At 35.8% G+C, this 27,603-nt stretch overlaps 4 protein-coding genes across 5 annotated transcripts; all 4 read right to left on the minus strand.

Annotated features, from left to right (window-relative positions):
* Positions 1-39: 39 nt before the first annotated feature.
* LOC103875424 (glutathione S-transferase T3) lies at positions 40-5,128 on the minus strand. 2 transcript variants are annotated; one of them, XM_033273039.1, is made up of 5 exons: positions 4,807-5,128; positions 4,276-4,470; positions 4,047-4,184; positions 3,856-3,945; positions 1,377-2,516 (listed from the first exon to the last, which is right to left on the minus strand). In XM_033273039.1, exons 2-4 carry the CDS (start codon positions 4,468-4,470, stop codon positions 3,865-3,867), a joined length of 414 nt encoding a protein of 137 aa, XP_033128930.1. In that variant the 5' UTR covers positions 4,807-5,128; the 3' UTR covers positions 1,377-2,516; positions 3,856-3,864. The 2 variants fall into 2 exon arrangements, with proteins under 2 accessions (XP_033128929.1, XP_033128930.1); XM_033273038.1 differs by having other exon boundaries at positions 40-3,945.
* Positions 294-1,561, minus strand: LOC117126156. The gene is made up of 3 exons (XM_033273582.1): positions 1,213-1,561; positions 959-1,108; positions 294-682 (listed from the first exon to the last, which is right to left on the minus strand). The coding sequence occupies exons 1-3, from the start codon at positions 1,559-1,561 to the stop codon at positions 294-296; spliced, it is 888 nt and encodes a 295-aa protein (XP_033129473.1).
* Positions 5,129-5,135: 7 nt separating the features above from the next.
* LOC103875353 (methionine aminopeptidase 1C, chloroplastic/mitochondrial) lies at positions 5,136-7,251 on the minus strand. Its single transcript, XM_009153867.3, has 9 exons — positions 6,899-7,251; positions 6,762-6,801; positions 6,406-6,643; positions 6,177-6,338; positions 6,062-6,103; positions 5,832-5,983; positions 5,661-5,764; positions 5,530-5,577; positions 5,136-5,448 (listed from the first exon to the last, which is right to left on the minus strand). The coding sequence occupies exons 1-9, from the start codon at positions 7,005-7,007 to the stop codon at positions 5,303-5,305; spliced, it is 1,041 nt and encodes a 346-aa protein (XP_009152115.2). The 5' UTR covers positions 7,008-7,251; the 3' UTR covers positions 5,136-5,302.
* A 124-nt stretch (positions 7,252-7,375) lies between these two features.
* On the minus strand, positions 7,376-9,010 carry LOC103875354 (AP2/ERF and B3 domain-containing transcription factor ARF14). Its single transcript, XM_009153868.3, has one exon. It carries the CDS (start codon positions 8,553-8,555, stop codon positions 7,521-7,523), a length of 1,035 nt encoding a protein of 344 aa, XP_009152116.2. The 5' UTR covers positions 8,556-9,010; the 3' UTR covers positions 7,376-7,520.
* Between the last annotated feature and the right edge of the window lie 18,593 nt (positions 9,011-27,603).

Consider the following 27,603-nt stretch of genomic DNA (forward strand, 5'->3'; position numbering starts at 1 on the left):
AGAGCATGAGCATTGGTGAACCCCAAAGTGGGGTTCACCAACATTTTTTATTATTTTTTCGTGGGCCCATGAACAGTTATGAACTTGGATATGCTGTTTTCTGCATTAGTGAACCCGATGAAAGAGTTCATAGGAATAAAATAATAATATTAATTTTTTTAAAAAAAATTTAAAATATTCAGAAAAGATGAATAAAATATTAAAACATATTATTAAAATTATGAAAACATTTTATTCAATACATTAAAAGTACATTACATAAAAGAGAAATTTTTCTAACATACATAACTTATTTATTCATCTTCATCACCGAACTTTTGCCATATATTTTCCATCAAATCAGCTTTCAAACGAGCATGCTTCTCTGGATCTCGAACTTCTCTGCGCATGCCTAACATATCACCGACATGAATGCTTTCTCTCCTTGTCACCCTCGAAGTTCTGCTTGATTCTCCGGACTCGAACTCAGAAGTATCAATTTGAGCGTATCCGTGTCGTTCGTTCTCTACTATCATATTGTGCAATATGACACAAGTTCTCATGATCTTTCCTATCTTCTCCTTGTCCCATTGGAGAGCTGGGTTTTTAACAATTGCAAACCTCGATTGCAATACTCCAAAAGCCCGTTCGACATCTTTTCTGGCGGATTCTTGCTTTTCTGCAAATTTCTCGGCTTTAGGACCTTGAGGAAGTGGGATGGATTGGATAAATGTTGACCAGTTTGGATAAATTCCGTCAGTAAGATAGTAGGCCATACGATAAGTGTGGTTGTTGACCTTGAACTTAACTTTTGGTGCTCGACCATGTAAGATGTCATCAAAAACAGGGGACCGATCAAGAACATTGATATCGTTGAGGGTACCTGGTAAGCCGAAAAATGCGTGCCATATCCAAAGATCTTGTGATGCCACGGCTTCTAAGACAATTGTCGGCTTTCCTGAACCACGTGTGAACTGACCTTTCCAAGCCGTTGGGCAGTTTTTCCACTCCCAATGCATGCAGTCGATGCTGCCTATCATCCCCGGAAACCCCCGTACCTCTCCAACATCGAGTAAGCGTTGAAGATCTTCGGCTGTAGGTTTTCGTAGATACTCATTTCCAAACAATTCTATTATTGCATCCGTGAAATTTGCCAAACACAAACGTGATGTACTGTCACCGAGTCGAGATATTCGTCATATGTATCTCCCGATTGACCATATGCCAGCATACGTATAGCTGCCGTACACTTTTGAAGTGCAGATAGCCCGTTCCTCCCGTGAGCATTTCGTCTTTGCTGAAAGTATGGAACTTCATTACTTATACGTTCGACAATGCGAAGGAACAATGGCTTGTTCATTCGAAAACGCCTCCTAAACATTTCCGGTGGGTATGTAGGATTTTCTTTGAAATAATCGTTCCATAGTTGATTGTGTCCTTGTTCCCGATCTCTGTCGATATAAGCACGTCTTTTTGGCTTCTTACCTTGGACCTCAACTATTGAGTCGATGTAATTATCAACTACTTCGTCGACCATTTCTTCTATAGCTTCATCAACTTCATCACTTGATGAGGATGACATTGTTGATGTTTTCTTCCTAACATGACAAAAGGGGATTTGTAATTTAATATTTTATTTTAAGAATCCTATTTTATTTTAACTAAAAATCTTTCTAATTATCATAAACCATTTTTTTAAGAATCCAATTTTTAACTTCAATCCTATTTTATTTTAACTAAAATTCTTTCTAATTTTCATAAACCATTTTTTTTTTAAGAATCCTATTTTTGTACTTCAATCATATTATATTTTAACTAAAAATCTTTATAATTTTCTACAACCATATTTTTTTAAGCATCCAATTTTTAACTTCAATCATATTATATTTTAACTAAAATTCTTTCTAATTTTCATAAACCATTTTTTTAAAGAATCCAATTTTTTCTTCATCCATATTTTATTCTACAACCATATTTTCTTACCAATCTTGAAGGTAGTTGCTCTTGTTTGTTGTTGAAGGTAGTTGCTCTTGTATGTGTGTTTGTTGGTCACGGACTTCACTCCTTGGTTAGCCATGCGAACTGGTGATTGCTTCCATTGCCACAAGCCAGGTCATTGGCCTTTACGTTGTAGTTTGTTGTAGGTTTTTGTTGTTTGAATTTAGTTGTTGTAGTTTGTTGTATGTTGTACATCCGTGAGCAAGAGAAGAAATAGAAGATCACTTTGAAATAAACAAGACAAACAAGAGCAACACACAGAAGAGAAACAATAGCAAGAGAAGAAATAGAAGATCACTTTGATTAAAAAGCAGAGAGTAGAGACATCATTTAAATAGAGAGACATAGAGTTACAACATAGTACATCCGTGAATCAAGTTCAGTACATCCGTGAACCAAGTTCAGAGTTACAACAATAGCAAAATACATAGACATAGTACATGATTGACCTGCAGTGTAGAAAGAAACATAACCCGTGACCTGCAACAACCTAAACTTCCAACCCGTGACCTGCAACACTGTCACCTCCAACCCGTGACCTGCAGAAGAAAAGCTAACATAATCAGTAAAGCAAAGCAAGGAAATACACATCAACTACTCAAGCAAAGCAAGAAAATACACACAATAGACATCAAAGCATTTCAGAGATGAGTTTATTCTTGAGAGCCACTTCATTATCAGAAAGTGTGTCTATGTTTTTGGCTAGCAAACGATCAAGGATCTTTTGTCTGGAAATGGTATTTTTCTCAGCTAGGATGGTATGTATATGATCATAAGCTGCTTCATTTGGCTTCTTGCGTTTAGCAGCTTTGCTAGCCTTAACACCAGGAGGCCTAACCTCTTCCTCCTCACGCACCGCCTCCGCACCACCTTCCTTCCTTTTCTCCTTCGGCTGAGAGTGTGACCTCCACTTCTGATCAAACCGGAGTTCCCTCCAGCAATGTTCAAGCGCAAACTTGAGATGGTAGTCATTGAAATAGATGTCATGCGCAGTCTTCATGACATCATTTTCACTTTGCCCACTCGATTGCTCCTTCAGAGCCGTTTCATGGGAACCCACAAACCTGCAGACCTCTGCATTCACCCTTCCCCACCTCTGCTTACATTGACCCCACTCTCGAGGAAGGGAGCCAATGAGCTGAGGACTAGAATTGAAATACGCCTCAATTCTCTTCCAAAAAGTCCCTAACTTCTGTTCATTACTAACTATCGGATCTTTGCTGGTGTTTAACCAAGCACTGATCAGTACAAGGTCTTCTTTGGTTGTCCACTTTCTCCTTTCCGGTGGTTTAACTAACCCGGGTGAGTTAACTGCAGCCTCAGCAGAGTCAACGTCTATTGGACTACTGCTCTGCGAAGCTAATAGGTTAACAAACCCGGGACCGTGAAGGGAAAAAGGTTCCATGTTTGAGGGTTTTGTGTTCTGGTTTTGGTTTGAGGGTTACCGGTTTTTGTTTTGGTTTTGTGTTAAGATGTATCTGTAAATTTTTAGGCTGGAGTTACTATGTTTTTAAACAAGTTTTTACGTGTGGAAAGAGATAAAATTTAACTAACAATACCAACCAAAATTCATTACAGAACTACTACATAGTAATGAGCAGTCAATAGACATCAAATCAGGCGAAAATACAGGGTATTTTCCGTTTCAAAAGAGAGAAAATTAAACTATCTCTACCAACCTAAGTACAATTCAACATTAATCACAGCAACCAACCAACCAACAATTAATATCTACTTGTACTTCTAGTTCTCGTACTAGTTTAGTTTATGTCTACTTCTAGTTCTACAAATAGTTATACTTTTGTTCTACTTCTACTCCTACGTCTACTTCAATCCACAGATAACAATTACCCTAGATATAGTTTAGCTGACTCTAACCTTTCATTGTCAATCGAAGCAGACCTTCTCGAGGGAATGGACCTGCACAGTGAGGTCATAGACAGCCTCATTGAGTGAATTAACCTGTTCCTGGACATGGCAAAAGTGTAGGAGATTTGTGTTAGTAACTGTAATACAAATACAAGGAAAAAAATTAAAAGCGATGAAAGAGCTCAAAATGTTTTACTAACCTCAAGTCTCTCAAACCGTTTACTAAGAGTGGACACCCCCAGCATCACCTCCTCAGCCTCTTCCACCCGTTTAGTTAGCCTCTCGAGCTCCTCCTGCACACCTATCACCCAAGGCTGACGATAATGGAGCCCATCAGCCTTGGTTTTAACATCAAGAATCATCAGATATACAACTTACAATATAGAACATAAAGATTGATGAGATTATGATAAACAGAGGAGACTTTACCTCGTAGTTTCTGCAGGTGAAGAACCGCTTCCCAGGAAGAGTGTCGTAGTCCTCCTCCCCGCGCACCTCGTTTATGAGTCTCCCACCACACGGACACCTTTTAGGAATACCGTACTCAGAATCCGCCACGAAACTTAACATGTTGATGTGTTCATGTTGCTTCTTTGAATGTCTTCTATCTTCTTCCGGATCCATCTGTCAAATAAATCAAGATTTTGTTAAATAATTACTCGTAAACCACTATCACGATCTGCAACCATAAACCTATCACTCCATTTAACCCATAAAACGAAACCAATCACTCAATTTATAAACCCATCACTCACCCATAAAACGAAACCGTAATTGGATTTCAAATCTCTGCAAAAATAACCCAAAAACAAAAAACAATCACGATCTACAACCCTTGATCGAAACCCATATGACGATTTAGATCCCTAACTCGAAACCCCCAAAAAATTTACAAAATCGAATAATTGCTTCCCACCCCAAAATCGACCCAATAAAGCTATAAACCTACAAGGAACTCACCTACGCTGGTGGAGAGAAGAGGACGTCGTCGATTACGTCGAGAAAAACGCCGGGAATCGTCGTCGCACGATAAGTCGCCTCTCACGGTGAAACCCTAGTTTTTCAGAGAAAGGGGAAAATGAGAAGAAACAAGACGTGGCCCGACTTTCCTCCTCGTCAACGCGGAACGCTTGACCAACCAGCGTACGCCGCGTGGCAACATCCGCCCCTTACGGGTTCATGCGCAAGGCCCGTTTCATCAAACTTATCGAATTTTTTTTTTTTTTTAAACCAACGGGCCTAAGATTTCGAGCCCACGAACCTCTCTTAAACCGCTAATGCGGATGGTCTAACAACCGCAATGTGCCCACGATTCATATGATTGAAAAGATGAAGTCGTAGTACACCAAAAAACAATCTAAGAAGGTCTTGAATGGTTAATTTAACTAATGCTACACTTCCTAACACAGAGAAATGAAACGTCAATGATTTAGTTCTTGAACATTGTGTATATAGTTCATGATGTGGTAAGAATTTCTGCACCAGATTCGGTGATTAGAATCGTATGTTCAAACTGTGCAGCCGGACCACCATCTGCTGTCAGAATTGTCCATTTGTCCGGCCATGTTACAAACTCTGTGGTTCCAATGGTGAGAATTGGTTCTGCAAACAAAGGAAACAATCAATTCATTAAAAGAATACATAATGCATTCATTCAAGTTCCATAAGAGAAAGATCAATCACCAAGCGTAAACGTTTGGCCTTCAATCATATAGCCAATTTCAAAATCATCTGCAGAAAAAAAAAAGACAGTTTCTTCAGTGAAACTCCACCGTTAAGAAGACTTCTTGAAGAAGCCTTGCGGTGTTACTTACAGTTTTTGTGGAGATATATAAGAGGCTCCGAATGTAATACAGTTCCTACACCATGCCCTATAAAGCGCTCCATGTTATAGCCATGCTTTTCAGCAGCATGCTCACTGTTGAAAACTGGAAGATCACTGAAACTGCGTATTGAAACATGGATAGTACCTACTATTAAACTACCTGATGATCTTCCCAATTTCGTTGAAGCTTGCTCCATCTCTACAAACCGATATACCCTTCTCCAAGCATTCTTCTGTGACTTTCACAAGTTGTATAAGACTCTCATCGACATCTCCACAGAGGAAAGTCTTAGACGTATCTCCATGATATCCCTGATTAAAAAAAGAGTTACACACACAAGGATAAACTTGAATGAATATTAGCCAAAGAAAAGAAGCATGAAGACTTACATCCAAGTAGACTGCCACATCTATGTTTATAATATCACCATCCTAAAAATTAAACAAGGGTTTAATTATTGATTATATTGATTCATTCTTACAGAAGCAGTTTCATACTCCAAACCTGTAGCTGACGAGAGTCTGGGACGCCATGAAACATGCATTCATTCACTGATGTACAAACACTCTTTGGAAATCCACCGTAACCAAGAGGTGAAGGGTAAGCACCAGACTCAATTACCATCTTGTGCACTGCTTTGTCGATTTCATCTGTTGTAACAAATGGCTGCAAGCATCATTTTTATAAGCATAGCCAGAGAGACCCACAAGAGAAAACGCTAATCTTTACTTACTTTAACTAAAGTTCCTGCGTAGTTTAACACACGAGCAGCGAGCTCGCACGCTGCTTTCATTTTAACGATGCCGTTGGAGTCAGGAAACTGATGTTCACTTGATATCTTTGGTGGCTCGCTAGATTCAAGATATGGAGCTTTTGGTATGTGATCAGGAACATGAAGACGAGGGGAGACTCTTCCACATACTAGAGGTGCGTTTCTTTTGACTTGCAATGTGTTTTGAAGTTCTTGAATTCTTGAAAACACACATCAAAATTGAAATATAAATGTAGAGAAAAAATATATTATTATCATTATTTTAAGTTTATAAACCAATGTTTTCGTACATTAAAATAAATAATAATAATGAATACCTGCTTATTCTAGGAGAGAATGATGACTTCTTCTTCTTGACTGCAACAAAAGAAGAAGAAACATCAAACTTAATTACACATAATTCAATTTTCTCGAAACAAACAAAAAAAAGTGGAGAGCAACAGTAACGGCAAACCTGACAGCAGGAGAGAGGATAAGTTGGCAGGAGCTCCGGCGAAGTATATCGGCGGCGTTAACTGACCGCCGTTAAATAAAGAATGGGATTGAGAAATTCCGAACGACATTTTCGCTGGCACATTCTAAAAAAAAAACAAAAAGGTATAAATTATAACTTTGAGAGACGATTTTAATGGGCCTTAAACAAAAAGGCCCATTTTAGTTACGAAATAGACCCACACACAGAAATACTCATCATCAGATGACTATAGATGATTTGATATCAAAATGTCAGACATTTCAGAACTATTGGGATTCATTTGAAAGTTGAACAAAAAAAATGCTACCCACGCATATAATTCATAGGAGTATTAGAATAAAATTAAATATACAAAAAGAATATAATGATCCACTAATAATAAACTAATTCATGTTTTCTATTGTGTATTTTCTGTTTCATATCTACTTGTAAAAATTGTTTTTCACGTGTTTAAACTTTTTTGCTGGAAAAGTTTCTACCAACTTTAACTTTGTTTTACAACTTAAATAATAAATCATGTCGACAACAAGTAGTTAAGAAAAAAATTTTAAAAACGTTTTTTTCCCAGGAAATTACAGAAAAACAAACCAAAGAGAAAGAGTTAAATTGTAGTTACAAGGCGTTGCTTTTTATTACACCTTAAAGACAGCATCTCCGTTTCTTCCTTCATTACGACATCACTTTGAGACTTCAAAGAAGTAATGTCAACGCCGAATAATCTCACGACCACCCGACCCGTATCTTGATCCGACTCGGATTTCGATTTCCACCCAATATACAACTGTTGATCCTGACCGTTGGATCTTTTAAAACTGATCAAATCACCGGCACACAATCTCTTCTCTTTAACGAACCTGCTCCAACCTTTAGTCAACACATAGCTTTGACTACTATTCCAATACGAGTAACGGAACCTCCACACTTTTCCGTTAACGTCCTCGAAATTTAACAGCGTCCCTCTCACGGAGACGTCTCCTGATAACGGTAACGGAAAATGTTTCTCCGCTTGGTGTTTCGGTATCACTAAACGGTTTAGCTTCCCGACGTCACTTGGCGTTACCGCTTTCTCAAACAGAGTCTCCGCCGTTTTAAACCCCGTCGCTACCCTAACGGCAGCAAACGCCGTCTCTTTCGTGTTTCCCTTACCGTGTAGGTTACGTTTCCTCTGCTCTAACTCCTCTTTGTATGTATGTTTTCTCAACATGTCAACGATCTCAGCTTTCGAATGTGCGTTCAAGAACTCGACTTCGTCTCCGTTACCTAACGTCGTGTCGGCCTTGAAGTTCGTGACGGCGTCACGGCCGCGGAAACGGTGAGCTGCGACGTCGTAAGCACGAGCAGCTTCTTCTTCTTCGTTGAAAGTGCCGAGCCAGACTCGCTGGTGCTTCTCGTAAATCTGAGCTCCCCATCTTCCGTTCGGCTGAGGGACAACGCCTTTGAATCTTGACGACGGGAGCTTTCTTGATTCGGCTTCGACGCCGTTCTCAGAATCCAGAACCACGCTTGATCCGCTTCCCATTCTGTATAGACTCGCCGGAGATGGCGACTTTCTTGCCGTCGCCGGAGGAATCTTTGCCGGAGTATGAACCGAATCTGTACTTGTTGAGCTCTCGTCAACACTACTTGCTGCGTCCATTTGTTTTCTTTCTTTTAAAATTTGATTAAGAAATGTAAAAATCCACAAGAATATTGTGAAATTTGAGAATGGAGAGAGATTAATAACACGCGTATGAAACTGAAATGTATGTGCGAATGAGTGTGAATATAACGTGTATATATAGAGAGACAAGAGGGAAATAAGAAAACATCAAGTGCATGTATGTATTAATATTCTTTTCTTTTTTAAAGATTTATGTATTAACATTCTAAATTTTATTTTCTTTCCTTTTATTAGTTGTAGTATGTTTTAACTAGGGCTAGGCAAATAAACCGAACCTGATAATCCGAACCGAATCCGGTCCGATAAAAATGAATCCGAACCGATCCAAACCCGACGTAAATACTGAATGGATCTTGTTTTGTGGTATTTTGGGTTATGGGTATTATCCGAACCGAACCCGAATCTAAATGGATATCCGATAGAATCCAAAACATTCAAAACCTCGAAAATAATTTGTACCAAACATGATCTCAATTCCTAATATGTATCTAAAATACACTAAGAAATATTGAACATCTAAAATACTTATCTATTACATGAAGGTTGATGGTTCTATTACATAAATATTGGTGGTTCTATTACATGAAGGTTGATGGTTGAAGATGGCCGTTGAATCTTGAAGTATTTAGATTTAGATTTTGTTTTCGTTAAACAATGTTTCTCATTTCATGAGAATTTAGTTTTCATTTTATGCTTTTATTTATTTGGTTTTCTTTTTATCAGTAAATATTTTTACTTTTCGTTTGATTTTGAATGATCATGGTTGATGTTTCTTATTTTTGAATCGATTTTACTTAAGTTTTGGTTACAAAATAGGTACAAATCAGGTATTTTAAAACTGAAGAACCATTTTTACTCATGTTTTGGTTATAAAATAGGTAAAAATCAGGTACTTTTAAACCAAAAAACCGATTGGGATCCGAACCCGAAAGTATATTGGGTTGTGCCGGTTCTTTGAAGATTTACTAACCCCGACCCGAACCCGATAGAACCCGAACCGGTCCCGAATCGAACTTTTATATAATCCGAATGGGACTGATTTTGATAAATCCGAAAAACCGAAATCCGATTGGGACCCCAAATGCTCAGGCCTAGTTTTAACTTTTAAGGAGATAAGTATGTTCCAAAAAAAATTCACATTTTCAGAACTGGTTTTGCTAGATGACGCATGAAATCTTAAGACAACTTAATAATCGTCTATTAGTTTGAAAATATATATTTTAGCGTTATATAATTATTCAGCATAACCTTGTTGCCAATGAAAAACTGTTTCACTATTTAATTGCTATGCTATTTTTGCATTCCATATTTTCTTTGACGTAACAATATCTCCAAGGTTTGCTATGTCAGATTTGCTTTTTCAATCTCGCAATTAAGCTAATCCCCAAATTTTGGATATCCTAAGTTGGCTATCAATTTTCAAAACTACACTAAATCAAAAATATTCTAACATTAGGTTTAGGATATACTGATTATTGTAAAGTATTTTAGTATTTAGAAGGTGAGAATTAAGTTTATAAACTTGCATAAATATTTCATTAAATAATTTTAAATATCGATAAGAGTTATTTTAATTCTTAATTACAATATTTGTGAAAATATGGTTATTTTTGAAGAATAAATTCTAAAAACGTTCAAATTTACCCCACCTTCGAATAAATATCCTAGAGAAAGGAGAGTGTTTTTTTTTTCTATATTGTCTCCCTCTCCCCCCACTCATCCTTAACCTAGCCTTGCTCTCTCCGTTTCTGGCGGTTAAGACCATGTTTATTGGGGTAGCTTAGGTGGGGTGCTTAGGGGATTGGCTTAGAAAAAAATAATTAAATAGTCGGTGGGACCCATAGTGGGGCCCACAAAAAATTAACAACCATTGCTTCAGTTGTCTGATTAAGCGTCGTTGTTTACCCTGTTTCGCAAGCTCCACTGACACGTGGAAATCCGCGATTGGTCAAGTCTTTAATTTTTTTTTAAGTTTAGTCAGGAAAAAAAAATTTAAGCACCCTAAAAGGTTACTGCCAATAAACATGCTCTAACGGGGTCTTTCTAACCATCAACCTCCCACCCTTTCATCCGCTTCATCCGCTTCATCAGCTTTAGTTTCTCCCATGTCCCCTATGTTTCCGAGGGGAGTATGTGAGGTAGTGTGTAGCAGATCAAGCACATGGTCCATGTTCTCTCTATATGTTCTGAAACGCCAATATCGGATAAGGGTCACATATGTCTTTCAAAAGTGTGGAATGGTAGATCTAGAGCGTCGCTGCCTCTCCTCTGCTCCAACTCCGCCTTTTTTTTTCTGTTGCCCTCACTTCTCGTAGATTAAAGGTTTTCTAGAGCCGCTCCTCGGAGACTCCATCTTTCAGTGTGTGGCGGAGCTGAGACACTCCGCTGAGGGCCTCTGTCATTATCAAGCTCTCCTAAAACTTTTCAAGATGTTTCATCAGTCGTCGGCTGCCTTCTCTGCCTTTATTTGGTGTGTGGGGGGTTTGGGGGCTTTACTAGTGAGTGGCAGAATTTAGCCGCAAACTTACTGCCTGCTTCGCCGGAAAATTTCATGTGTTTATTTGGTCTGGGGTATAAGTTTGGGATCAGACCTAAAGACTTTTTAACTTGTGCTCTCTGGATCTTGATTTGTTTGGAGTAAACTCACTGATGCCAATGGTCAGGACGGAGTAGTCAACCACCTCTTTATTTACGGGTCCATCTCTGATGTTATCCTGGTGAGGATTTGAATTCCTAGTTCTAGCTTTGTTTTTCTAGAACTTGTTAGACTTTGTTAAGTTTGTAAGTGTGTTTTACTTACAAGGCAGAATGGGATCCAAGGTAAAACTTGCACCAATTGTTTATTTTCATAAATGATATTTATATTCTTAACAACAAAAAAAAAAAATTGAAAGATGTTAGCAAAAAAAATATATGAATATGTTGTGGGCTGCATGGGAAATGGGACCAACAAGTGGGCTCCGGATGGTTAAAAGAGGTTCACATGAGAAATTGAATATTGCGTTAGTAAAGTTCATTCCCCCTGGTGATTTTGATATGCTTATTTACAAGTTCGGTGTTCAAAAGAAATAACTTATTATAATCATATAACTAGTAGGATTCACTGTTACGGTTTTATTTCTTTCTCACTGATACTTAAATATGTTTCTTTTTCAAATCTCAATGAGTGTTACATGCATGGGGAATCTTTTGCAAGCATGAATCATCCATGTATATAAATGCGATGGGCAATGCTTATGTTTATTCCATTCTTCGTATATTTCTTAAGCATCTTTGTTCCGTTTTATTTTCTTCTACTAGTATGGGGGAGCATGCGTATGATGTGTGTAAATGGATGGGAACGTAATATAAAAAATGGCAGAGTAATAAAGTGAGCGAAGTGAGATTTGTGAGTTGTGATTACTTATATTTATGGCATGGGGAATTAACATTTTCGACGAACAGAAAACCGACACGTGGACTGAAAAATAGGCTGTCACGTAGTTAGTTTGGACTCACTCCTATATAATTAAAAAAACATGAATACAATTAGATATGGTTTATGTTTTTTGTAAGCTATAACCTGATTTCTGCCCGTATGATTAGTTTATATGAAATAAATTGTTGTAATTGTCAACTTAAAAATTTAAGCTGCTTATATTATTTAACTAGCGATTTGATTGGTTCAAACATAGTCTTCAAACATTTTTTTTTTGCAAACTGAAACAGAGCATTCTTCGTACGCTGGTTCATTACAAACACAAGAGATAAATTTAAAGGAGATATAGGTGAAGGAGCTTCTCAACACGCTAATATCATGGAGAATTCTTCGGAATGCGATCACAAACTTGTTTCATGTAATCGTATCAATGAGACATCTAGAATCTGAACAACAGATTATGTCTTTGAGACCAGCAGAGACGGCCTTCGACAAGCCTTTTTTCATCGCTAACACTTCTGCTACTAGAGCTGAAGCTATATAGCGCCGAGCATCGGTTCCTTGGAATCTTTCATTTCCTGCTGAGTATGTACAAACCCAACTCAGACCACCTGCAGAAGAAGTTCCATTCCAAGCAGCATCAGAGTAAACAAAGCTCACTTTCGTTGGAGCCTGAGGTAGAGTGTTCTGATTGGTTTTGTTGATATCACCTGTTTGTGGATGGTAAGAATTATTAGTATGCTTCGTATCGCTTCGTACCACTATAAATTAAAAGCTTATTCTAGCTAGTGTTTACAAACATTTACGTAATGATTGAGTTAAAACAATTGATAAAAGAAAATTCTTTGTTTATAACTTTTAATTTAATTTTTAATCTCTATAATATTATTTGAAAAATCAGTTTGTTATGTAGTATTATGTTCCCATCTTAATTGGATATATGATTTCATATATAATATTTTGTATAGTTTCAAATACTTATTTTGTGTTAAATTATATCTATTATTTTAAATTAAACAAATCATATTAAAACTGGACTATTATTTTCTTAATTTCATGTAGCTAATTAAGTTCATTTTCTTATATTTGTAAATATTTTGGTATTTTTTGTATAAATGGGTATATATTGTTTTAGAAAATAGGAAACATAAATATTAAATCAGAATTGCATTAATAAACATAACTTGTAATATTTTGAAAATTCATACACCAGATCACTACTACACACTAAATCTTAATAATTGTTTGATTTGATTTTTCATAATTTAGTATATTGAATTGTATCAATTTTCTTATCACAATTTGTTTTTAGTTACAATTAAACTAAAATAAGCTCATCTTGTTACTTTTATCTTAGGATGAAAAATATATTTTGTAAGATTGTGTATAATTTGCTATATGATGTTTTCCATAAAATTAAAAAAATTGAAGTGTTAATAAATTTTGTTATGAAAATTCTAATCATTCAATATAAAATATATTGATAAATAAGAAATACTATTTATATTGTTGTAGCCTCACGTTATAAAATATTTATTTGGTTTTAAAATAATCATAAGATATAATAATTTTGGAAAAAATAAGATATTAAATAATCATTTATGTTTTTCCAAATTATTTTCTTATTAATAATTAGATCAAAAGATATTTATAATAAAATTATTATTATTATGTTTTAGAAAAATATAACTGAATTATTATATTTTTAAGTTTTTTTGAAGTTATTTTCATATATATTTATAAGTATACATTTTTAAAAGTTATTGAATTTTTATTTTTGTTGTAGGAAACATAAAGAATAAAAAAATCAAATTCGCTTTTATATAAATGTCTATATTTATATTTTATAATTTTCCTTTTTGTTATTTATGTGTTTTAATAAAAAGGAAAATTACATTAAAAAGTTAATCACAGTTTTATTAAGAAAAATGAAACATAGATAATTGTTATTAATGGAAATCACTAATAATAAAAAAATTGAAATCACTAACAATATTTTTAATTCATTAAAGGTTTAAGTGTAATAAAACACCGTGATAGTTAACGTGAGCGCCACACATAATAAACTGACTTCTATTAAATAATCATTTATGTTGTTCCAAATTATTTTCTTATATTAAGAAACCGACTTCTCAAATAATATTATAGAGATATTTTCTTATATATTCATTCAACAATATCATACTTTATATTATAAGAGCGTTTAATCAAACATATTTGCTATAAAAAAATTCAAAATTAATATATATATACATATATATAATATAAACAAATAATCTGAAAGAATTAATCTCCATAAAATAAGTATTTTTATACTAATAATAATATTTTAGTGTTTTATAATTATACAATGTGTTAGTATTTTTAAGTTATTACTAAATCGTTGTAGCTAATAAGATAGTCGACTAGTTATAAATATTAAATGCACTCATTTCTAAAAGTTGAACTAATCGCACAACTACATGCATCCGCAAACTCATGCAATCAACTCTGCAACCACTCCATTTAAGCTAGTTAGACCCTCACTTTTCAAGAGGAATTGTGTTTTCATTTATATATTATAATTAGTTGACTTTCTATTTCCAATAAACTTGAAAGAAGGGTTATTTATTTTTATCTATTTTTTATAGATAGATAGCTAGAATTTATATATTTTTCATAACATGTAATACTTTGTTTATTTCAACTGATATCTTTTAAAAGATATATTAAAATATAATTTGAATGATTTATATTTTAATGAATTTTTGAAAAATTACATAAACTAACATTTTTTTAATACCACTTTTTATGTTTATTTTAATCATATTTAACTTTAGTTTTAAAGAAGATAAATAGACATTTATGCCCCTAAGATTAACTATTATAGAATTAGGGTTTGGATTTGAGGGAGAGTCTTGAAGGGTGGAGTTTAGAATTAAAAAAAAAAACTAAAAATTAAAAAACTAAAAATTTGAATAATAGTTTTAAAAATAATTTTCAAATTTCAAAAAGAAAAAAGAAAAATAAAAATTAGAAAAAGAAAAATAATTGAATTTTCTTTTTGAAAAAAATAGAAAGATAAATAAAAAATTATAAAAAAGTTTGAATTATAAAACTTATAATTCTATAATTACTAAAAAAATTTATTTTTATATTTTTATTATTTAAATAACTATTTATATTTATGTATCTATAAAAAAATGAAATAAAACTCTTTTGCTAATTTAATGAAGAAATTATTTATTAAAATGTTCATTTCCGTTGCATTTTGGTAGCGAGCTATTTTAGAACATTCTCTTTATAAATCCAAACGTGAATACCCGGCCCAAGAGTCAATTAAATATATACTACGTGATTATCACATAAATATTCAGAAAATAATCAAATCACAATAATTGTTAAATATTCTCTTTCATTGTTTATAAATTTTAAGTAATTTTATAATTTAAATTTATGATGAAAAAATAATTTTTTATTAAATATCATTATGTTTTTATCCGTGAATATAAATATTTACAATACTTTATAAATTATAAATCATTTTAATTTATATTATTAAAAATAATATTATATTAAATATCATTATGTTTTCATCTTATTTAGACATATAATTTCATTTATAATAATTTGGATCAATTCATATATAGTATGTTGAGCTTTATATAAACTTTTAAATTAAACAACATTTTTTAATTAAATTAATAATGAATTATTATATATGTAGCTTATTAATTTTAGTTTGGTTCATCCTCTTAGAGTTCTAAGTATATTTTATAAATCTTATAAAATTAGAATATATTGCTTCGAAAAATAGGAAACAAAAATATAATGCTGTAGTTACATTACTAAACATAATCTATAATATATTAAAAAGTCATGTACATATATAAATATTATAAAATAACTAAATTCTATTAATTCGTTAATAACTTGTTTAGAATTCTGAAGATATTTTATATTTTATATCTATGAAAATTAATTAAATATTTTTTAATAATTTTGTATTTTTCTTAATTAGGTATTTGATTGGAGAGATATGATATTAAATGATTTGTCTGAAATTATTTTTAATTATTCGATAAAAATATAATAATAATAAAATAAATATTGTAAAATAAATTATCTAAACTATTTTATGTTGTCAAATGTTTTAAAAATTATGTTATATATAAACCTTTATATTTGAAACTTTATAAATATTTTTTTATACTTTCAAAAAATATAAAGTAAATTAAAATATTTTTATATATACAAAATTCATATATTCATAAATATTTCGTTTTATTATTCATGTGATTTTCTATTAAAAAACAGTAAATCAAAATTCAAAAGTGAATTTGAAAATTTTATTGAAACATAATAAAATTGGTTTTAGCAGTGATAATGAGATATACTTTTAATTCACAAAGAATATTCATGAAACTGATTTTTGCGAGAATTAGGGAGTGATTGGTAAGTGTTGTGAGTGTTTTTTATATCTCATTTCTTTTCTACTTCTACTTTAATTTACCAAGTTTTTAACAAATAATTTAAAGCTACAGATCTAAACTAAATATGAAATAAATGGTTTTGAAAACTAATTTTTCTAGAGTTTTATATTTAGTGCTTTGAAAGTTATTATAATAAAATCTACAGTTACATAGTAATAAAATATACAGCTACTATTCTAAATCAAAAAATTAAAACTACAACATTTGCCAATCTCTTTTGACCGGAAGGGGATAAGTAGGAAGCTGAATTTTCAAATAATAGTATAGAGATGGTTTTTTTTAATCGATATTATAGAGATGATATTTATCGATGGAATGTGATAAAAAGGAAAAGGAAATCTTTATCCACATTAACTGTTTGGATTAGCTTAAATCCTTCTGAGATTATCTTCACTTCTTTAGTGTTAGACATCATATACATAACAACCAATAGCTTAGTAGTTGCGACGTAAAACTTGGTCAGTTGGATATCAATTATAAATTAGCCCCAAAATGAACTAAAGTAGTATGAAATTAGGTAGGAGATTTTTTTTTTAAAAAAACGCTCCCAGGCACTTCTCCCGAGAGACTTTTGAAAGTTGAATTCTAACTAAGATCCACCGTAGCTCGCACCTTCTCCGTCGGCCAGACTACTGTACACCACCGCACCTACTTTCCGGCGAAGACTTTTTTAGCACTTTCCGGCTCCCTGGAGCCAGAGCTTCTTCCTGACGTTCTCACATCAAAGGTCCGATGGTCCAATTGATGCAGATCTGGAAAGGAGAATGCTTAGCTAACTGCCAAGAACTTAAGGTTGTCTCCCTCCCAGGGAACAAGCTTTAATGTGCTTGTGCATTTACTCAACCGTATACTGTCTACTGCAGTTTTTACCTTGTGCCTAAGGTTTACCCCTCTTTAAGAATTTCTACCGTCTACTGCGGTTCTGTATTTTACTCCAAGATCCGTCTTTACTCTGTATTCATGACTCAACGTATGTCACGGGTGGAAAAAGAGAAATGGATGGCTGACCCACCAATGAAATCTCGAAGACCACCAATTAAGATCCCCGAAGGGAATAACAGAGCTCTGATTGAAGAAAACCGGTTTACTCTGATAGGCCGTGTTACAAACCCGCACATCCAAAAGACCCGAGCTCTGGTTGACTTTTTCCTCCAACACTGGAGGGTGCAAGGAAATTTTACTGGGAGAGCGCTAGGACCAAGTATGTTCCAATTCAAGTTTGAGTCGGAACACGATCTAAATGAAGTCCTCTCTCAAGCACCTTTCCACTTTAAGAGATGGATGATGATTCTTCAACGCTGGGAACCTATTGTCTCTGACTTTTTTCCAGCGTTGATCCCCTTCTGGATCACCATACATGGTTTACCTCTTCACTACTGGACAAAAGAAGCACTGGAATCTATTGGAACCGAGCTGGGGCCGGTCGATGGTTTTGATGTGGACCAGGGAAGAGTTCGTGTGCTGATAAATGGCTTAAAACCACTTGAAATGATTCTAGAGGTCAGCACACCATCAGGTGAACTAAAACAAGTGGAGCTTGAGTATGAAGGCTTACAAAAGCACTGCTTTGTATGCCATTCGCTCTCACATGAAAAGGAAGATTGTCCTTCCCGTCACCAAACTCTCAGGAACTCCACTCCTTTTGGTATCTCTCAAACGCGGACGAGAGAAAGGCTTGAAGCAGACAGAAGACGCCAAGCTGAGAGAAAGCAAATACGACCAGTCTCTGAGCACCAAATCACTGGAAACAACCCAAAGCCTTGGCCAAGGGGCTCGGATAGAGTCTCTTCTCATGCAACTGACTGGAGCCAGGACAAAAATTTTAGATTCACTTATGGAGCAAGAAGAGACCCACTCTGTCAGACTACTCCCCATGGATCAAACCCCTCCCAAGAGCCACGCCAACCAGTCAAAGCAAGACTATCTTTCTCTAGAGATAGTGCTGTCACTCCCCGAGGTGCATCTAATTCTCGAGTCAATCTGACACAAAGGAATGAATGGAGACCGATTGTAAGGGAATCGCAGATAGAGTCTGGATCCAGGACTGCAAACCCCCAGGTTTCAAAGTCAGTGAACTCCCACACCTCGCACACTCCATCCCCTCGACCAGCAAGAGAAGGTGATTCTCGTTTGAAACGAGTCACTCCTTCCACAAGTCACAGACCAGAGGAGGGAAGTGAACCATCACACGAACGGAGGTCCGCTCTAGAACGACTCTCCTTATCTCATGAAAGGATCCCGTTACTACAGGATGGAGTTGCAAATTCTGAGTCAGGAAGACTTCAAGAAGTCGACATTCAGTACCTGGAGGAAACTGCACCTCGTCTGCAACCTGTAGAAAGATCCATACCTTCTAGTTCTCGTAACCCGATCTCGCAGATTCCTGAACACTACGATCCAAGTCAGGATAGATCTCCGATAAGGACACTAAGTGAAGATAGGTTACATGTCTCCTTGAGACTAGGGCCTCTACGAGATACAAATATAGAAGAGGAAGAGGACAATGTTCTCCCGAGGAAAGAATCTGCCTTAAAACGTCTGGCATCTACAATCTCTAGAGTAGACAAAGGCAAAGGGAAAATGCTACCTCAAACTAAGAAGCGGGTCTGTAGAAGCCCTATTCAAGGTGTTAGTCTGAAGCGACGCAGAGTTACACGCTCGCAGAACTCACCACGAAGGAAGCTACTCCATGATGCCATAAGAAGCGGTGCAACGAATACTAGAGGAGTAGGAAGCACACAGCCACGTACTACAATCATACCGCCAACGAAGAAGAAGGGAACGGATTTTCGGTCCGGTCCAAAACCTCTTCCTTAGTCTCTATGAGCTGGAACTGTCAAGGTATAGGGAGCGACCTGACAGTTCGTCGTCTACGGGAGTTCCGATCCAAAAACTCCCCGGATATTATGTTCCTGATGGAAACAAAGCGACAAGATGAAGAGATCTACAAGAGCTACAAGGGCACTGATTTTAAAAATCTATTCACAGTTCCACCAGTTGGAATGAGCGGAGGACTTGCCCTAGCTTGGAAAGATAATGTTGAGATTGAAATCCTGTTCTCCTCGCCGAATGTAATCGATACAAAAATAGTTTTTAATAATAAAACTTTCTTTGTATCGTATATATATGGGGCACCAAACAGAGAGAATCGGCCCAAGTTTTGGGAATTCATGGCGGACCTTGGAGCTCATCGGTCATCAGCCTGGTTGATCACTGGGGATTTCAACGACTTATTAGATAACTCCGAGAAGGTGGGAGGACCCGTAAGGTGGGAAGGATCGTTCCTATCCTTTAGGAACTTTGTTTCACAAAATGGCCTATGGGATCTCCAGTTCTCGGGGAACTCACTCTCATGGAGAGGCACTAGGTACTCTCATTTCATTCAGTCGCGCCTAGATCGTGCAATGGCGAACTTAGATTGGATGGAAATGTTCCCGACAGGCCGGAGTGAGTATCTACGGTTTGAAGGTTCCGATCACCGGCCACTGCTCACTCATTTTGATTTACATCTGAAAAAGAAGAAAGGCATGTTTCGGTACGACCGGAATCTCAGCAAAAAACCGGAAATTAGAAACTTGGTTGAAGAAGCCTGGAACCAGGACAACTCGGAATCAGTACTCACCAAGATAAATCGGGTCAGGAGGAATCTGGTTGAATGGGCAAAACAACAGACGAAAGCCTCAAAGGAGTGGATCTGTTCCAACCAGAACTTGTTAGAAGAAGCGCTCTCTGCTACCAACCCGAAGAATGAACTCATTGACTCCCTCAAACAGATTTTGGCTAAAGCTTACGAAGAAGAAGAATCTTTCTGGCGCCAACGCAGTCGGATTCAATGGCTAAATGAAGGTGATAAGAATTCGGGTTTCTTCCATGCTGTAACTAGGGGTCGGCGAGCCTGCAATAAATTCTCTGTGGTGGAAGACGAGGCTGGACAGGCTTTCTATGAGGAGAGTCACATTGTCTCTGCCTTTGTAAACTTCTATCAGACTCTCTTCACAACAGGTTACATGGATGCCAGCAGTGTAGTAAACGAAGCGCTGATACCAAAGATTTCACCAGAGATGAATCAGGCTTTGATCGCACTACCCGACAAAGAGGAAGTTCAAGCTGCAGTCTTCTCAATTCACCCCGATAAGGCACCAGGGCCGGATGGTTTCTCAGCCGGGTTCTACCAAGCTTTTTGGGATGTGATTGGGGATGACATCTACCGGGATGTTAAAAAGTTTTTTGAAACAAGACAGCTCCCTCAGCGACAAAATGAGACACACGTTAGGCTGATTCCCAAGATAACGGGTGCAAAGAAAGTCTCGGACTATAGGCCTATAGCGTTGTGCAACACGCAGTACAAGATAGTTGCAAAGATTCTCTCAAAAAGACTCAAACCACTACTAAACGATCTGATATCTCCGTCTCAATCAGCGTTTGTGGCGGGCCGGTCAATCTCCGACAATGTGCTAATCACACATGAGATGCTACACTTTCTTAGACAGTCGGGTGCGAAAAAATATGTCTCTATGGCGGTTAAAACCGATATGAGCAAGGCCTACGACCGGATTGAGTGGGAATTTTTGCGTTTAGTGCTTCAGAAACTTGGTTTCCACGAGATTTGGATAGAATGGGTGCTGGAGTGTGTCTCTTCGGTCTCATATTCGTTTCTCATTAACGGCGGGCCGCAAGGGCGGGTCATGCCATCCAGAGGACTCCGACAAGGAGATCCACTATCTCCTTATCTGTTTATCCTCTGCACCGAGGTACTCTCAGGACTGTGCGATAAAGCGCTAGCAAATGGTAGCTTCCCGGGGATTAAGGTCGCACGGAACTGTCCACCAATAAACCATCTACTGTTTGCCGACGATACCATGTTTTTCGGGAAATCAAGTCCGACCAGCTGTGCCACACTTACCTTAATCCTTCAGAAGTATGAGAGTGCCTCAGGACAGCGTATTAACCGAGATAAATCTTCCATTACTTTCTCCTCGAAAACCACCAGCGCTGCAAAAGACAGAGTTAAGAGAGACCTAAGCATTGGCAGTGAAGGCGGGATTGGAAAGTACCTCGGACTCCCAGAACATTTTGGCCGGAGGAAGCGTGATATCTTTGCTTCAATTGTTGACAGGATCCGCCAGAAAGCTCATGGCTGGACGACGAGGTTCCTGTCACATGCCGGGAAGGTGGTGCTTCTAAAATCAGTTCTTGCAGCTATGCCCACTTATGCCATGACGTGCTTTAAGTTACCGAAATCTCTATGCAAGCAAATACAGGCTGTTCTCACAAGATTTTGGTGGGATTTGAAACCGGAAGTAAGGAAGTTGTGTTGGGTTTCGTGGGACAAGCTTACAAGACCAAAGAGTGCTGGAGGGCTGGGTTTCAGAGAGATAGAAAACTTCAATGATGCTTTACTCGCGAAGCATACATGGAGGCTACTAAAAGACCCATTTTCCCTGTTGGGACAGACTCTACTTAATAAGTACTGTCGTGAACGAAATCTTTTAGACTGTTATGCTCCAAATTCTGCTTCACATGGCTGGAGAGGGATTTTGGCTGGGCGTGACATCATCAAGAAGGGAATGGGTTGGGTTGTGGGCAATGGAGATTGTATCTCCGTGTGGCGAGATAACTGGCTCTCAATCGAACATCAGATGTGCCCCATTGGACCGGCCGCATGTGAGGAAGCAGACTTGAAAGTCAAAGAGCTTCTCCTCCCTGATGGCTCAGACTGGAATGTCGATCAGATTCGAAAATATCTACCCCAATATGAGGGTCATATCAGGAAGATCATTCCATGTCCAACGATGCAGGATGATAGAGTTTGGCTTGGAGAGAAATCAGGAGCCTACTCTACTAGATCAGGTTATGCTTTAGCAAAGCTAAATGTGGGAGACTCAAACCCTGAGTTTAACTGGAAGAAATGCATTTGGAATGTGAAGTGCTCCCCCAAACTCCGTCTGTTCCTCTGGAAGCTGAAGAATAATGCTCTAGCAGTTGGAGAAACGCTTGTAAAAAGAGGAATTACAGCGGAAGGAAAATGCAAGAGATGTGGTGCCATTGAATCAGCTTTTCATGTGATGTTTACATGCCCGATCGCAAAACGAGTGTGGAAACTTGCCCCTGCTTTGTTTGTTCCAGGCCCGGAGGTATGTGGTTCAATGGACCAGCTACTCAAAGGATGCACAAGAATGATCAATCTTCCTCCAACTGGACAAACTTCGCCCTTATACCCGTGGATTTTATGGGTTTTGTGGACAAGTAGGAATCAGTTCATGTTCGAAGATAAGTCTTTTTCCGAATCAGAGATGATATGTAAGGCGCTTAAGCTGGCAAAGGAATGGCAGTCAGCCCAACCTCAGCACAAAGTAAACTCTGTTTCGCCCAAAGACTGTCAACCACCGAACCAGTACCCACGACCCCTGCAGGTACCTCAAACCGCTATCCTCATCTATTCAGATGCGGCCTGGAATAGCACTACCTGTGACAGCGGTCTGGGATGGGTTGCCACGGACAAAAGGGGAGCTGTTATGTTCCAAGGATCATCATCTCGCCGCTATGCTGCATCAGTCTTGGTGGCTGAAGCACTGGCTCTAAAATCAGGCCTACAGCAGGCCGTTTCATTGGGGTACAAGGACGCAGTTTGTTTATCAGACTCTCGCTGTCTAGTTGGCCTCCTCACGGAAAATGTTTCTGTGATCTCAATCCAGGGACTGCTCCATGACATATGCGTGTTGAGCAAGTCCCTAAACTCTATCTCCTTTAAGTTTATCTCTAGAGATTTTAACTCGGCTGCTGATAGTAGTGCGAAAAATGCTCTGTTTGTGCTTTCTAACTCAGGCTGTGGGATGGGAAACTCTGTAGTCGGCTAATGTTTTTTTTTTAAAAATTTTAATGAAGTATGGTTTAAACAAAAAAAAAAATTAGCCCCACAATCAATATAATCTAATGGCAATTTGATGAGCTAATATGTCTGCGCGAGGTCATACCCCACACCTACTGTCGGCAGCCGCGTAGTATGCCAAGTTTTTTTTTTTTTGTCAAGTATGCCAAGTTATTTATGGTATATATAATTTTAGTAAATCATCGATATATATATAACTTTCGCATCGATTTTAAATTTATTAACTCGTTTCACTTTCCACAGATCAAGGGCGAATTTTAAATTACAGACTGATTGCATTACATATTTCATGAAATATTTAGTAAATATTTGCGTGCGTACGTTCATATATTGATAGACATTCATTGTCTATTTGTGTTTCGTGTTTTTGAAGTATTTGCGATAAGTTTTTGGATAAGAGCTACTTAAAAGGTTAGCCCAAATATATAACTACAACTTTTTGTTTGTAGAGTTTAGATAACGATGATTGCTAAGCGAATAAGTTACACACGGTTTCGAAAAAGACTGAATTAAATTCACAAATGTAATGTGTTCAGTATCTCCAACTTTTGTTGTATATATAGTTTTATATCCCTATCAATGAACCCTTTATAGAGACATAAATTAAGAATGCCAAATTTACAAAACAAATCACTAAAATTAAAATAATCTCTGGTGTTTTTTAATAGTTTCTGTTTTATTTGTTTCATCATGTTTAATAAATAACTTACTGATCCTGTTCCCATTGTGGATTCTATGTAACTGGTATTGAATAGATATATATATATTACAATTATTATTAATTAGATTGAGTTAAAAGTCTACCAATCTTAACAATCGTGCATAAGAAAGTGCTTATCCGGTCTAGTTTATGATAAATCTTGTTTGCAATACTGATCCCGACTTATTAGTTCTTCTACGAAAACATGCATGTTACGTTTTTACTCTTTACTAAAAAAAATAAAAATAAATGGTAAACCATTATTGGAGAGAGAATGTGAAAGTTTCGGTGACCACGCGCTGTAAAAATTTAGTGTGGTACGGATTCGAATTCGAGTTCCTTGGGAATCCACGGAACGTCTTAACCATCCGACCACAGACGTGTGGTTTATTACTCTTTACTAGATGTATCAAGTTAACCATATATTAACATATACACGACTTGTTATGTTTCTTTTTTTCAACCACGTATATGAATAAAAGCTCCAAAATATAGTATATGAATATGAGCTCCAAAATATAGTGTTAGTGAAAATGGTTTACAATTTTGTGAATGATACCAGTGACATCGTTGGTTATACAGGAAACGATGTACATTATAAAAAGCACACTTGTCTTGATTTTTATTTAAGAAAAAAAAACACTTGTCTTTATTTTTGTCAAGAGAATAGTATAACTTATGAAATTTGTGGCAGGGTTAGGTACTTAGGTGTATAATAATGTTCCTTGTTATTCAAATTTCAAGCAGCCAAAGAAATAATTTTAAATTTTATCTTTTATGGGAGATATCTTATCTTTGTTCACGAGCCAATTAATTTCGTATTTATAGGTATAAGAGAAAGAGAGAAAGGGATAGACGTGGAGAAATGGAAAATTTATGCCACGTCAATCTCACGCATTTGCATCCCATTTTTACGTTTTTGATTAGCCAAATGCCAACTTTTCTCTTCAAGTTGCTCAGTGTTCACACGCGAGAATTAAGTCGATATAATAAAAGGTTTGTACGTCTGCTTAATTACTATTTACTACTAGTATTTAGATCTTAATTACCGCCTAATGTCAGGTTATCAAATCCGTCGCGTGCAAATGGATTTTCGTGTAATTTTTGTGAGAGAAATGTACATTGCCGATTAGAATATTTGTACTAGCTGCTGGGAATTTTTTTTATGTAAGGAAAAATATAGAGAAGTATAGTAGGAGTGTTATATTGACATAAAACACGTGATCATTTAATTAACTAATACGCGATAAACCTAAAAGCGCCTAACATAGCTATTTTGTCAGAATTCAGCATCAGCTAATTAGGTAATTATTAACTTTACATTATCATATAAAAAATTATCAAGTCACGGATTTTGCTAGATTCTGCAAGATTTATAGCAGCGGAAAGAAAAGTATGGGCCACTTGTGTACCAGATAACATACAAAATCAAATAAAATCAAGTCATATAAAGGTGGTCTAATAGCCAATTTTGAGAGGAAAATGAAGAATATAGCACTTATGTTGACATTATTAATTTTCTTAGTAATTTCTTCTTTTTCTTCCGGTTTTGTCTATAAGAAATTAGGTCAGATGATGCTAAAAAAAAGCATAATTCATTGAGTAACCAGTTGCCCTAATTTTTTGATGTTCTACTTGCCTTTTATATAATATTATTGTATTGCCGGTCCATGCTTGAAACCGGGGAAACCTACTAAAAAATGAAATTAATAATTATTGTTCTCCAAAAATATGTCGTGTCCCTTTCAGATTCATATCCATTTGAATAGTTTCACCTCTGAATGTCTCCACATCCCAATTTGCGCTGATCCTTGCCGACAAGATTTGTTCAGTGGCGATCACCTCCATCTATACAAACGACGCCATCATCACGATCAATTATTTCATCGCCACCACCGTATGTTCTTCTCTTCTATTTACTGTATCAACAACAAAATTCATCTCTTTGATGCGGTTATATGTACTATCTCCACTGATATCGCCAGATATACTTATATTTTGTCGCCGTGAATGACCTAAGTTGATCGGAGAAGATGAACAGTTTTTTTTATTTTGTTCTATTCTATTCGCATATAGAATAAAAATGTGAAATAATATGTATTATGTTTTTTCTATTCCTATTGTGTAATGCGATATACTATGCTACTGTTCTATTTTATCATGTTCCATTCCATTTGATGATTACTAAAGAGTGTTTTATTTTGTTTAGAAATATAGTTTTTGAACAAGTAAATATCGTACTAGTTTAATATTACATAATTTAATTTAATTTTACATAATATATGTAATTTTTTAGACTTTGATATTTGGGTTTAGGGCTTATATTTGGGTTTAGGATTTGGTGAATATGGTTTAGGGTTTAATATTTAGAATGTGAGAGGATATGGTTGGGGTCAGCATTAACTTCTTCCATGAAATCATAGACATTTTATTATTTCACCAATATATATCATATTATTTATTTTGTTCCATTCTATTTGGGTTTAGGGTTTATATTTGGGTTTAGGGTTTAGTGAATATGGTTTAGGGTTTAGTATTAGAAGGTGAGAGGGTATGGTTGGGGTCATCATTAACTTCTTCTATGAAATCATAGATATTTTATAATTTCACCACTATATACCATGCTATTTATTTTGTTCTATTCTATTTGGGTTTATGGTTTATATTTGATTTTAGAGTTTAATGAATATTGTGTAGGATTTAGTATTTATAAGGTGAAAAGATATGGTTGGGATCAGCATTAACCTCTTCCTTGAAATCATAGACATTTCATTATTTCACCAATATATATCATGCTATTTATTTTGTTTCATTCTATTTGGGTTTAAGGTTTAAATTTGGGTTTAGAGTTATGTATTTGAGTTTAAGGTTTATTGATTAAAGTTTAGGGTTTAGTATTAAGGAGTTGGGGTGGTATTTGGATAATGTTTAGTATATAGGGGTTAGAGTTGGGATAATGTTTAGTATTAGAGTATGTGACTGAGATTAAAAATCAGTATTATTTCGGTGATGTGGAATAGAACACTGAAACATATGTATGTAGTCATAAATATGTGACGTGGTTCCTTATATTCTCTCAGATGTGATTTAAATATTAGCTATACTTCAATTTGTTTACGTCATCTAATCTTCTATCTTTTACCGGTTACTTGCATCAACTAAGGGTATTACCAGATCAAATGGACCTTAAATGTTACTTACCCAATTACGTTAAAAACAATGTCATTCTCTTAATTTCACTTCAAATTTTAGCTATTTGGCAAATTGACCCTTTGTCTATTTTCCAAACCAGTTGAAGGTAAAAAAATATGTCACTTAAATAAAACAAAATAAAAATTGTTGTGAAATGAGTGGTGATTATAATATCGACGATGATGGTTACTAAAGTGCTATTATTTAAATAGAATAGAACATGGTAAATGATATATTTCATTAAAACATAAAATAGTTTAAATATATTATATTATATTTACCCAAAATTAATAATAGCATAAACATAACTATTATGATAGACAATTTAACAATATAATATAAAATCACTAATT

Source organism: Brassica rapa, chromosome A06, assembly GCF_000309985.2.
Source record: "Brassica rapa cultivar Chiifu-401-42 chromosome A06, CAAS_Brap_v3.01, whole genome shotgun sequence".
Classification (NCBI taxonomy): Eukaryota; Viridiplantae; Streptophyta; class Magnoliopsida; order Brassicales; family Brassicaceae; genus Brassica; species Brassica rapa.

Coding starts and splice junctions, on each gene's coding strand:
- LOC103875354 (XM_009153868.3), bottom strand. CDS start 8,555: ATGGACGCAGCAAGTAGTGTTGACGAGAGCTCAACAAGTACAGATTCG.
- LOC103875353 (XM_009153867.3), bottom strand. CDS start 7,007: ATGTCGTTCGGAATTTCTCAATCCCATTCTTTATTTAACGGCGGTCAG. Junction 6,339..6,405: donor ACGCAGGAACTTTAGTTAAA/GTAAGTAAAGAT, acceptor TGATGCTTGCAG/CCATTTGTTACAACAGATGA. Junction 5,578..5,660: donor TATATATCTCCACAAAAACT/GTAAGTAACACC, acceptor TTTTTTCTGCAG/ATGATTTTGAAATTGGCTAT.
- LOC103875424 (XM_033273038.1), bottom strand. CDS start 3,382: ATGGAACCTTTTTCCCTTCACGGTCCCGGGTTTGTTAACCTATTAGCT.
- LOC117126156 (XM_033273582.1), bottom strand. CDS start 1,561: ATGTCATCCTCATCAAGTGATGAAGTTGATGAAGCTATAGAAGAAATG. Junction 1,109..1,212: donor AAAGTGTACGGCAGCTATAC/GTATGCTGGCAT, acceptor ATGCAATAATAG/AATTGTTTGGAAATGAGTAT. Junction 683..958: donor CTGCCCAACGGCTTGGAAAG/GTCAGTTCACAC, acceptor CACTTCCTCAAG/GTCCTAAAGCCGAGAAATTT.